The sequence below is a fragment of the Podarcis vaucheri genome, assembly GCF_965113315.1.
Source record: "Podarcis vaucheri genome assembly, chromosome: 16".
NCBI lineage: Eukaryota > Metazoa > Chordata > Lepidosauria > Squamata > Lacertidae > Podarcis > Podarcis vaucheri.
Window position 1 is genome coordinate 9,533,336 of NC_138754.1, and position 12,987 is coordinate 9,546,322.

Sequence of the window (12,987 nt, forward strand, 5' to 3'; positions counted from 1 at the left end):
AAAGCTATTATAAAGGTAAAGGGACCCCTGACCATTAGGTCCAGTCGTGACTGACTCAGGGGTTGTGGCACTCATCTTGCTTTATTGGCCAAGGGAGCCAGCATACAGCTTCCAGGTCATGTGGCCGGCATGACTAAGCCGCTTCTGGCGAACCAGAGCAGCGCACGGAATCGCCGTTTACCTTCCCACCGGAGAGGTACCTATTTATCTACCTGCACTTTGAGGTGCTTTTGAACTGCTAGGTTGGCAGGAGCAGGGACCGAGCAACGGGAGCTCACCCCCCGCTGACCTTCTGATTGGCAAGTCCTAGGCTCTGTGGTTTAACACCACCAGCATCCCAAATATGCTTAATATTTGACTGCATCGTTTACATTTGTACATATAAGTTATATTAGGGCCGAAAGGTAAGACAGCAATTTACGAATAAAATAAAATATTAAAGCTTTAAAGATACATATTTATTAAATCTTAAATGATATTTAAATTGCATGCAATAATATATGCAATAATGCAATAATATATGTTTTCCCACACGGTCCTAACTATCCCTGCCTCCCTTTCACTTCCGCGCAGAGGACGGAGAGCGATAAATTATTAATTTTTTTAAAAAAGCGAGCGAAGGGGAGGGGAAAACCCAAGGCAATGCAATGCCAATGCCAGCCAATCAGCCCTCTATACGTCAAGAAACGTCGCCCGCCCGGCGCCTCCTCCGCCCAATCAGCGCCATCGGCGGCGGCGTTTGAAAAGCGGCGGTTGAGGAAAGGGTGTGTGTGTATTTGCGTGTCTGAAGCGCGGGGGAGGAAGGGAAAGGACAGCAGGCGCCCTCGCGCACGCGCCGAAACGAGGTCTCGCGCCGGGCTCCTCCCTCGTCCCGCCTCCTCTTCCAACGGGCGCCAGTGAGAGAGGCCTGAGCGCGCGCCGCCGCTCGCTCGTTGGCTGCTGCTGCAGAGGCTGCCGGGATACTTCTGTGACGTGATTCTCCTATTAATTATCGTCGTCGTTGTTGTTGTTGTTTCCCTCTCATGGCTCACAATCAGATCTACTATTCGGACAAGTACGACGACGAGGAGTTCGAGTACCGGTGAGAAAGGGCGAGGCCTGAGGCGGGGAAGCGGCGGCGTTTGCCCTGAGAGAGGGAGGAGGGGCGTGGCTTGGGGTTGCTATGGCTACGTTGAGGGGCGGGGCCCTAAAGGAGTGGGCGGGGCCTCTTCGTGGCTAACGGGGGGGGAGAGCCTTCCGTAAAAGAGAGGTGGGCAGTGTGGTGTAGTGGTTAGAAGTTGAAGACTAAGCCCTGGGTTCAAATCCCTCCACTCAGCCATGAAGTCCATTAGGTGGTGACTGGCCTCTCAAGCTAGCCTACCTCACAGGGTTGTTGTGAGGATAAAAATGGGGGAGGGGAGTGAGAACCACTTGCTCCATCTCATCCTCCTTGGAAGGAAGGTAAAGGTAAAGGGGCCCTGACCATTAGGTCCAGTCGTGGCTGACTCTGGGGTTGCGGCGCTCATCTCGCTTTACTGGCCGAGGGAGCCGGCGTACAGCTTCCGGGTCATGTGGCCAGCATGACTAAGCTGCTTCTGGCAAACCAGAGCAGCGCACGGAAACACCGTTTACCATGCCGCCAGAGCGGTACCTATTTATCTACTTGCAGTTTTACGTGCTTTCGAACTGCTAGGTTGGCAGGAGCAGGGACTGAGCAACGGGAATCACCCCGTCATGGGGATTCGAACCTTCTGATCGGCAAGTCCTAGGCTCTGTGGTTTAACGCACAGCGCCACCTGTGTCCCTCCTTGGAAGGAAAGGTGGTGTCAAAACGTAATATTATAATGGAATAGCTTCAGGAAGAATCTCTCAGAATAGTGAGCAGTTCTGATGGTAAATTGGGGAGCAGCTCTGGAAAGAAGCTCATAATCTGTTAATTGGACGGATCTAGCATTATCATCATTACCGTTATTGTCATAATTTCTGGTGTAGGGGACAGTTTTTAGGAATAATCTGTCAGAACAGTAATCGGAATAACCAGTTATGATTGTGGGTTGTTGAGTGCAGCAGATTCAGTACTAGGAAAAAGGAGGTTTCTGATATACAGTACTTCCTTTGTTATACTGTGCAGGTGGTTTGGATAGAGAGGTGGCTTTCTAGTGGCTACTATATGTATACAGTGGTACCTCAGGTTACATATGCCGCTAACCCAGAAATAGTACCTCGGGTTAAGAACTTTGCTTCAGGATGAGAACAGAAATCGTGCGGCGGCGGCACGGCAGCAGCAGGAGGCCCCATTAGCTAAAGTGGTACCTCAGGTTAAGAATGGACCTCCAGAATGAATTAAGTTCTTAACCCGAGGTACCACTGTACTGCCTTGAGTATTGGAGGCAACATGCTTAACAATTGCTGAAGAATAACAATAGGAAAGTGACATTTCCTTCAAGTCTAGTCTTGTGGGCTTCCCAGAAATGTGAGACCCTGCCGGATCAGGCCAGTGGCCCATCTGGTCTATCATCCAGTTCTCATAGTGGGCAACCAAATGCAAAACTGTCTCCTGTGGTTTTCAGCCACTGATACGCAGAACGAAACATTGCTTCCTCTGATTGTGTAGGTAGACCATAGCCATTATGGCTAGCCCCCATTGATAGGCTTGCCCTCCATATATTGGATGAATTGAACATAATTGCTGGACCAGATGGGCCATGGGTCCAATTTGTTGGGTCTCTTTACTTTCTGTCGATTGACTTAATGGTCACAAACTATTTTACAGCGATCCTTCCTGTGCTTCTTTTAACATTCTCTTCTCTTGATCCTAACACTGCAGGCACGTGATGCTTCCAAAGGACATTGCCAAGCTGGTCCCGAAGACCCACCTCATGTCCGAGTCAGAGTGGCGGAACCTGGGGGTCCAGCAAAGCCAGGGCTGGGTTCACTACATGATCCACGAGCCAGGTAGGTTGTACAATGGCACAGGAGGCCTGGAGCAAATGCTAAGAGACCTTGCTTGAGGGGAAGGGATGACAAAATGGCTTTCTGATATCAGGGTAGCAGGAAATAGATTGGGTAGGATGTGAGACCTGCTATCTCTCTGTTGCACGTGCACACATTTCTTCTTCTTGATGACCAAAAAGAGCTGTACTACAATAGCTGCTTTAAACACCAAGTTGAATTGTGCCCTGCAAGAATTATAGGCAGCTGGCTTGCTTACGTCTAAAGCAGGGGTGGAGGATATGTGATCCCTGATTGATTGGGACATGTATCTAGGGCATGCATGGCGGACCTCTGCCCTCCAGATGTTGGACCGCAAATTCCATCATGGCTGACCAATGAGAGTCCTGGGACTGCTGGGATTTGGAGTCCAGCAGTGCGTGGAGAGCCACAAGTTCCCTGTCCCTGCCCTGGACACACAGCTAGTGTGACCTGATATAAACAGCTCCTCTAGTTCCACACTGCACATACTTAAAACAAGGAAGTCGCTCCCACAAGAGGCAGGCACTGTTGGTCAGCGACTCGGATGATTTTAAAAGAGGATTAGACAAATTCATGCAGTAAAAGGTCATCAGTGCCTGTTAGCCATGGTGACTATGCTCTGCCTCCAGAGCTGGAGGCAGTAATGCTTCCAAGTACAGTGGTGCCTCGCAAGACGAAAATAATTCGTTCCACGAGTCTTTTCGTCTTGCGATGTTTTTCGTCTTGCGAAGCACGGTCCGTCGCAACTGCGCCTCTTCAAGCGGCTTTAAGAAAAAAGCGCAAGACTTTTCGTCTTGCGAAGCAAGCCCATAGGGAAATTCGTCTAGCGAAGCAACGCAAAACCGAAAAACCCTTTTGTCTAGCGAGTTTTTCGTCTTGCGAGGCATTCGTCTTGCGGGGCACCACTGTACCAGTCGATGAAACTGCAGGAGGGAAGAGTTCTCTTGTTCTCAGATCCTGCTTGCAGGTTTCCCACAGGCATCTGGTTGCCTACTGGGCTGGGCTAGGTGGCCCATTGGCCTGATCCAGAGGGGTCTCCTTGTGTTTTTAAGGATAGCAGTGAAGAAGGACTTGATCATGGATGGAGGATTTGACCTGGCTTGTGTAACAGAGACTTGGTTGGGTGAAGCAGATGGGCCTGTTCTTGCCGCTGCTTGTCCACCAGGTTTCTCTTACGCACAGCAACCCAGGTCATGTGGGCGGGGAGGGGGGGTTGCAGTGATTTTTAGGAAGTCATTAGTCTGCACCAGGCGTCCAATTGGGAAGACCCAGTTTTCTGAGTGCATGTTCTGGAAGTTGGGCAATAGGGGCAGTACAGGATTCCTTTTGGTGTACCGACCTCCCCGCTGCGCCAAGGATTCCCTGCCCGAGCTGCTTCAGGTCGTGGTGGATGTTCTCCTGGAGACACCTAGCTTGGTCGTCCTAGGGGATTTTAACATCCATGCTGACACGACCTTACAAGGGGCCGCTCGGGACTTCGTGGAAAGCATGGCCTCCATGGGGCTGTCCCTGAATAAGTCTGGCCCAACCCATAGCCGTGGACATGCCTTGGACCTGGTGTTTACCTCTATGGATGTTGGTGATCTGACACTAAGTAAAAGCGAAACGAAAGAAGTGCCATGGTCAGATCACTTCCTGGTGCAACTGGACTTCTCTGCGACCCATCCCCTCTGCAGGGAGGTGGGACCAATTCGGATGGTCCGCCCCCGCCACTTAATGGATCCAAATGGTTTCCAGAGAGTGGTAGGGGATGCTTTATCCCATGTTGATGGCCTTTCAGCTGATTCCCTGGTGGCCCACTGGAATGTGGAGTTAACCAGAGCTATTGACTGTTTGGCTCCGAAGCGCCGTATCCGATTGCATGGAGCCCAGACAGCCCCGTGGTTTTCCACGGATCTGAGGGCAATGAAACAATCGTTGAGACGGCTAGAGCGCCGGTGGCGGATAACTCATTCCGAATCCGACCGGACACAGGTTAGAGCTCAACGTCGAGCCTACCAAGTGGCGATAGCGACGGCGAAGAAGAATTTCTTCACCGCCTCTTTTGCATCTGCAGAAAACAGCAGCAGGAGACTTTTTCAGGTGGTTCACAATTTAGCGGAACCACCTGCAACATCGGGGCCCAGTACGGGCCACATGTTCTCCTGCAATGATTTTGCAAAGTTTTTTGCAGATAAAATCGCTCAGATTCGGGAAGAAGTAGACTCCACCGTGGGAGCAGGGCCGGGGCGGGAGAGTGCAAGAGTTCTGTCTGGTCAAGTTGAGTGGGATCAATTCCAATCTGTTACCTCCGAGGATGTGGACAGGCTGCTTGGACGAGTGAAACCAACCACCTGTCTCCTGGATCCTTGCCCATCCTGGCTAATAAAAGCAAGCCGGGAAGGGCTGGGCAATGGGCTTCGTGGGGTGGTGAATGCTTCCCTCCGTGAGGGAGCCTTCCCAGACCCGCTGAAAGAGGCGGTTATTAAACCGCTTCGTAAAAAACCATCTTTAGATGTGGCCACGATGGCCAACTATCGCCCAGTCTCAAATCTTCCATTCCTGGGCAAGGTGATTGAGCGAGCGGTTGCCGAACAACTCCAGGCACGCCTGGAAGAAGCGGACCATTTGGATCCCTTCCAGTCGGGATTCAGGCCTCATCATGGGACTGAAACTGCCTTGGTCGCACTGGTTGATGATCTCCGGCGGGCTAGGGACAAAGGTGAGAGCTGTTTCCTAGTTCTGCTGGATCTCTCAGCGGCGTTTGATACCATCGACCATAGCATCCTTCTGGACCGTCTTGAGGGGCTGGGAGCTGGGGGCACTGTTATACAGTGGTTCCGCTCCTTCCTCCTGGGCCGTGTTCAGAAAGTGGTGGTGGGGGATGAGTGTTCAGACCCCTGGGCTCTCACTTGTGGGGTGCCTCAGGGTTCTGTCCTCTCCCCCATGCTTTTCAACATCTACATGCGGCCGCTGGGAGAGATCATCAGGAGGTTTGGGCTGGGTGTTCATCAGTATGCGGATGATACCCAGCTCTACCTCTCTTTTAAATCAGAACCAGTGAAGGCGGTGAAGGTCCTGTGTGAGTGTCTGGAGGCGGTTGGAGGATGGATGGCGGCTAACAGATTGAGGTTGAATCCTGACAAGACAGAAGTACTGTTTTTGGGGGACAGGAGGCGGGCAGGTGTGGAGGATTCCCTGGTCCTGAATGGGGTAACTGTGCCCCTGAAGGACCAGGTGCGCAGCCTGGGAGTCATTTTGGACTCACAGCTGTCCATGGAGGCACAGGTCAAATCTGTGTCCAGGGCAGCTGTTTACCAGCTCCATCTGGTACGTAGGCTGAGACCCTATCTGCCTGCGGACTGTCTCGCCAGAGTGGTGCATGCTCTGGTTATCTCCCGCTTGGACTACTGCAATGCGCTCTACGTAGGGCTACCTTTGAAGGTGACTCGGAAACTACAACTAATCCAGAATGCGGCAGCTAGACTGGTGACTGGGAGCGGTCGCCGAGACCATATAACACCGGTCTTGAAAGACCTGCATTGGCTCCCAGTACGTTTCCGAGCACAATTCAAAGTGTTGGTGCTGACCTTTAAAGCCCTAAACGGCCTCGGTCCAGTATACCTGAAGGAGCGTCTCCACCCCCATCATTCTGCCCGGACGCTGAGGTCCAGCGCCGAGGGCCTTCTGGCGGTTCCCTCATTGCGAGAAGCAAAGCTACAGGGAACCAGGCAGAGGGCCTTCTCGGTAGTGGCGCCCGCCCTGTGGAACACCCTTCCAGCAGATGTCAAGGCGATAAACAACTACCTGACATTCAGGAGACATCTTAAGGCAGCCCTGTTCAGGGAAGTTTTTAACGTGTGATATTTTATTGTATTTTTGGTTTTTATGGAAGCCGCCCAGAGTGGCTGGGGAGGCCCAGCCAGATGGGCGGGGTATAAATAATAAATTATTATTATTATTATTACCTTTGCCTTTATGCCCTGCCTGTGGACTTCCTGGAGGAATCTTGCAGGCTCTCCTTAGGTTCTTCGGAGAGCTATCCCATTCAAAGGGAGGCAGTGGGGGTGCAGATTACTGTTACAAATTATAGTTACAATCTCAGTAACTGTATAGACTGTATATCTATTCAGACATAAAAATATTTAGGCCTTTGCAGAGAGCCACTGCGCTATAAAGCCTGTGATTTTCAAAGCACACAGATGTGGCTTCAAAAACAGCATCCAATGCTTCTGTCGGCTTCTTGCAAATCCCAGTTTTAATTTAAAGTTGCTAGTTCCTCACTGCTTTCTATTTAAGCGAATGCCTCTGCCTCCCCTAGGAGCAGAGTTTATGTATTAATAAAGTACTCCTTATGGCCCAGTTTACTGGTGTTCATAATGTTCACCACCCTTGGTATGTGATTGAATATGACAAGATGAAAAGACTCCTGGCATATACTGCATATCTTGCCTCTCAGTTTGGCAGAGCACCAGCCATAGTCGGGAGTGTCCATTACCTCCACTAAAGCAGGAAGTTACTTTCGTCTTCCCCTTGTCCAGATCACAGTCAGGGTTGGCCTGTCACTCAGTGGGTGACAGAAGCTCTGAACTGATCAGGGAGCTGGCCAGGGATATCAAGAAGAGAAAGTGCCCTGCAGTAAAGACAAATTAGAGTTTTGATGCAGCCATTTTTTATTGTATAAATAGAAATAATCATTTAAGAACTATTCCTATAACTCACGCCTTGCTGTAATTGTGCTATATAGACTCATCTTAAAAACTTGGCTCTGTAATTTGTTTTTATACTGAATATGCTCCGTATATAGTTTTGTTATTGTTTGTATGGTTATATGTTGGCTTATACATATGCTTATGATGAATCAATAAATAATAATGTGATTAAGTAGAAAAAAATGAAATATTTGAAATATTTTAACTACCAAAAACAGCTTACAATGTTTTGCAGTCACAATTTTTGAAGAGGGAGAGGGACCTGTGACAAGCGTAAGATTCTGCTTCTCCCAATCCCTTCTGCCTGCAGATTTTTTAACATAGGAAGCTGTCTTATACTGAGAGGACCACTGGTCTATCTCTCTGTGTTGTCTGCACTGACCAGAAGTGGCTCTCCAGTGTTTCAAGCAGGGGTTTCTCTCAGCCACACATGGAGATGCCAGAGATTGAATCTGGGGACCTTCTGCATGCAAAACAGCTGTTCTACCGCTGCTCTTACATGGTTGTACAGTGGTGCCTCGCAAGACGAAAAGAATCCGTTCTGTGATTCTCTTCGCCTAGCAGTTTTTTCGTCTTGCAAAGCAAGCCCATTGACGGATTAGCAGATTAGCGCTATTAGCGGCTTTTAGCGGCTTATCTGCTGATCGGATCAGCTGATAAGCGGCTTAGCGGCTTAGAAAAAGGGGGGAAAGGGGAAAAAACCAGCAGGAACTCGCAAGGCATTGTCGTCTTGCGAAGCAAGCCCATAGGAAATTCGTTTTGCGAAGCACCTCCAAAACAGAAAACTCTTTCGTCTAGCGAGTTTTCCGTCTTGCAAAGCATTCGTCTTGCAGGGCACCACTGTAGCTTTAAGCTTATTGTTGCTGCAGTGTGGATTAGTAACTTCAAATAAAAACCTGGATTTGGAGGAAGCTGGTGGATGCATCGGATGCTGTTTTGGAGGTCATGTTTGTGACATCTGAATTTTAACATATGCTTAGAAACACCCGTTAGGCTTGAGTCACCTGGCCTTTCAATATTATTTTCTAGATCTTTTTTTAACATGCCATTTCCTTTCTCCCTGCAGAGCCCCACATCCTGCTTTTCCGACGGCCGTTGCCAAAGAAGCCAGAAAAATGATGTGCTTGGGCCTTCCCCCATGTTTTAGCTATAAGCACCTTTAAACAAAAAACCCAGCAACTGTGTTTTTTGGAAAAGTTTGACAAATGTTTTCACTATGTCTGTCAAGAAAAGGCCGCTCAATGCAACAGTTAATGCCAGACAAGAAAAGCTTTGCTTGCTGCAGAAAGACTGTCTGCTGAAAAGGATTGGTTTTAGCTGCTGAAACATTGATTTTTTTTACACTGGCTGAAGCCTTGCTCCTGCTTTATCCCACACAGCAGGGCTGGTTTTGTTTTTAAACCCAGGAGAATGCAGTGTGTTTCCCTGGTTGGATATTTCTAATCTATGTTTTTTAAATCTTTTTTTAAAACCTTGTATTTCATGTTAATCCTTTGGAACTTTTAAAAGTTACGCTTGATATGACTGTTCTTCAGGGTCTGTCAATAAAGCACCAAGGTTTTACACATCCTTTTTGCTTATTTCATAGACTCCCTCAAACCTTCTGGTTGCTGTACTCTCAAATGTGGCTTGAACAGCTTTGTATTAACAGCTGATGTGCAAACAGTGCATGGAATTGCATGCAGACAAGTGAATGGACAGGCAGAGAAGGGGAAGATCTGCCAGCGTGCTAGGTAGATATCTATATTTTATCCAATCAGTGGTTATTTCTATGCCTCCAGGGGCAGCACCTCCTCCATGGTCACCATAACAATGCTAACAACAAACCTCTTAGCAGGCTACTAAATTATTTTATTTCTGCTGGTAAGTAACCTTTATGGATTTATTTACAAAGCTGAGCTAGAAGTATTTTAAAAATAAGCTGCAGATGAGCTTGTGCATGTTGTTGGCATCCATCTGTCTCGGGAGATAGTGGAGGAGTATGCCTTTGGAAGTGATGTCAAACTGTTGGAAAGTTGCAGCACCTGCTGTGGCTGTAGAGACCGATATGGGAGAGACATGTTTTGTTGCAGGTGGGGCAAATGAAGGCATCTGGTTGTGCTGCTGCACATGCATCACGGCATTTCTACTCTTTGCGCTCCTCCCAGCAATCATTCCTCCTCTGGTCACTGCTATGCAAAAATGGTGTGACTGTCTGTCTCCGGGCACTGTGGTCATCTGCAAGGAATTTCCACATAGCAGGGCTGATGTCACGTTTGCAGACATCTTTGCAATGTGTGTTACAGCTTCTCTTTCTGAGGCCTTTCTGCAGAAATGCAACTGTCTCTTAAAACAAACAAACTTTACGCATCAAGAAAAGACATAGCTACCTCTCTAGGCATCCCATTGCCTCTCCTTAATACTTAAGTGGGCATAGGAACAAGTGGGGGCTGGCTGATGTGCATTCAGTTGCACAGTATTTTTCCCCTCTTAAAGAAGCAACTTCCACCTCTGGGGAAAGACTTGGCAAAGCTGCTAGCATAAAAAACGAAGGAATGGGTTAAGGTTAGGGAAACCTCTTGCCTGGGGGTGGATTGCAGCCCTCCAGTCCTTTCTGCCTGTCCCTCAAGACTTCCGCTATCTACATGCCTTACTGACCCTACCCTGTGCTCTCCTTGAGTGCTTTTTGCCTGGCTGGAATGTATCCTCTGCTAATGCCTCTTCCTTGCCTGGATGTGTGGACACAAAGCTCTGTATGTGTTGAAACCTCTGTCGTCAGTGTGGCTGGAACATACTCAACCATACAAAGGTAAGTGTCATGCCTGTTGCTGCGCCCATTTTTGTCTCTGGCCACACCCACCACTGGCCCCCTGAAAGTTGCCTTTAGTACAAGGGTAGGGTAGCTTTTTCAACCTAACAGCTATAATAATAATTTATTATTTATACCCTGCCCATCTGGCTGGGCTTCCCCAGCCACTCTGGGCGGCTCCCAACAGAATATTATAACACGATAAAACATCAAACATTAAAAACTTGCCTAAACAGGGCTGCCTTCAGATGTCTTCTAAAAGTCTGGTAGTTGTTCTCTTTGACATCTGGTGGGAGGGTGTTCCACAGGGAGGGTGCCACTACCGAGAAGGCTCTCTGCCTGGTTCCCTGTAACTTGGCCTCTCGCAGTGAGGGAACCGCCAGAAGGCCCTCGGTGCTGGACCTCAGTGTCCGGGTAGAACGATGAGGGTGGAGACGCTCCTTCACATATACTGGTGAAACAGTGAATTAGTTGCCTCACCTACAGCTTTTTAAAATTTGAACCTATCTTGTGTCCCAAGGGCATCAGACCAGGCGAGAGCATTCAGGAGAGAAAAAAGGAATTATTTTTATTCCAGCTCAAATGCAAAATGTCCTAAAGTCCACCTGGATTTTTTTTTTTTTTGTAAGCTTAGAATTGGGCAGCAAGCCCCCTAATTGACAGAAGAACCATTGCAACAGCCTTTAATATAAGAGTGGGCAAGCGTTAGCCTCTGGGTGTTGCTGAAATACAACTCCCATCAGCCCTAGCAATCATGGGCAATGGCTTCGAGCAATGAAAACTATAGCTCAACGGCATCTGGAGGCTCCACCAACTTGACTCAAGAGGTTGTAGTGAGAATTAAGAGGCAGGAAGATACAGTTGTCTGGTTTACACCCAATTCAAAGTGATGGTTTGCTCAACCAAAGCATAGGTCGTCTGGGCCCAACAAACTAACAATGGTTTGTTTACTGGCAGCAAACTGATGTGATGTCATGATCTCCTTGGCTTAGGAAACAGTTTGTTTTCGCCATGGTGTGTTGTTAGGGCCAATCCTAACAGGTTTGCTTGACCATGGCTTCTTTTGCCACCCCACCACATATGTTTGCTGACCTACAGAAGCAACAGAAGCTGGAAAACAAACAAAGCTTTGGAGAAACAAACCGTGGGTTCTCTGCAATATGAGTAATGGCTTGCTGAGTAAACCATGGTTAAAGCAAACCTTGGCGTAGCTTTGTGTGCAAACACAAGCAGTGCTGCAGCGTTTTGGAGAATTTTTATGAGCAGGATTTGTGTGAGATATAAAAACCCTGGTCCACCCAGATCTCAAAGTAGGCTATCACACAAGCAGAACTTTAACGGTTTCGAAGCATAGTCTAATTTTTATTTTATTTTTATTTTTTTATAATATTTTATTAAGTTTTATCAATAGAAAAGTTTAGAAAAATACATAGAGCAAAAAAAGATACAAAATTACAAAATACAAAAATACAGACATTAAACACAAAAATAGCAAGGAAAAAACGCATATAGGAAAAAAACCAGAAATCCCTCTTTCTTAGTTTCTCATCTTTCGTTAACTTATTTTCCTGACTTCCTCATGTCTCCCATTTTTGGTCTCCCATTTGGTCCAGCAAATTCATGTCCTATTAGTTTATCTATTATTAATCCCATCTTACATTTTACCTTGTTGCTAGAACCTCTTCAATTCATTTCGATGTCATCAGCATTCAAAAATTTTAAGCATAGTCTAATTTTTAACATGCACTATAGCAGCTGAACTGACTGACAGGTCCTGGCCTGGGCATCATTACTAAGCGGAAACACAAGCACTCAAAAACATTTTGTACCATGACGAGAGTTCACACACACACACACACAAAAGAAGTCTGCCAGGGTGAATTCACATTATGAGTCATGAAAGGGACATCTGAAAACTCTCGCTGTAGTACTTTTCTAGTGTGTGTGTGTGTGTGTGTGTGCGCATAGTGACAAGCTGATGTTTCACAACTTTCTCCTCCTTTGAGGAAATATTTTCCAAGTCAACATCTGCTGAGGAAGTGCTGATCACATGCAGTGGATTCTGGGAGCAGGGTACAAACTCATTTTACTGGATAAACTGGTTGGGATTCATCACTGGCCTACGCTGCCTGCAACTGTGCCCTAGAAGCACACCTCGCACCTTGCAAGGGAAAACTGGTAGTCCCAAGCAATCTGTAAGATAGCCTTTCTTCCCAACAGAGTTTGAAAACATATGGCAGCATGAAGTGATTCTGTACAGTGTGCTCAGTCACAGCATTCCATCTCCACCAAATGTTGTGGACAGCTCAGTTGGTAAGAGCATGTTACTTTTAATCTCAGCGTTGTGGGTTCGAGCCCCACGTTAGGCAAACACGATTCCTGCATTGCAGGGGGTTGGAATAGATGACTGTCATGGTCCATTCCAGCTCTACAATTCTGTAGCCTCTGAACATAGGTAAAGGGACCCCTGACCACTAGGTCCAGTCACAGATGACTCTGGGGTTGCGGCGCTCATCTCGCTTTATTGGCCGAGGGAGCCGGCGTACAGCTTCCAGG

The 12,987-nt window shown here is 47.8% G+C and overlaps 2 protein-coding genes across 2 annotated transcripts in view; both read left to right on the forward strand.

The window, feature by feature from the left end:
* The window catches only part of ZBTB7B (zinc finger and BTB domain containing 7B), a 330,604-nt gene that overhangs the window by 204,552 nt on the left and 113,065 nt on the right, over positions 1–12,987 (forward strand). The window lies entirely within an intron of this gene.
* Positions 824–9,210, forward strand: CKS1B (CDC28 protein kinase regulatory subunit 1B). The gene is made up of 3 exons (XM_082202683.1): positions 824–1,081; positions 2,807–2,934; positions 8,710–9,210. The coding sequence occupies exons 1-3, from the start codon at positions 1,023–1,025 to the stop codon at positions 8,760–8,762; spliced, it is 240 nt and encodes a 79-aa protein (XP_082058809.1). The 5' UTR covers positions 824–1,022; the 3' UTR covers positions 8,763–9,210.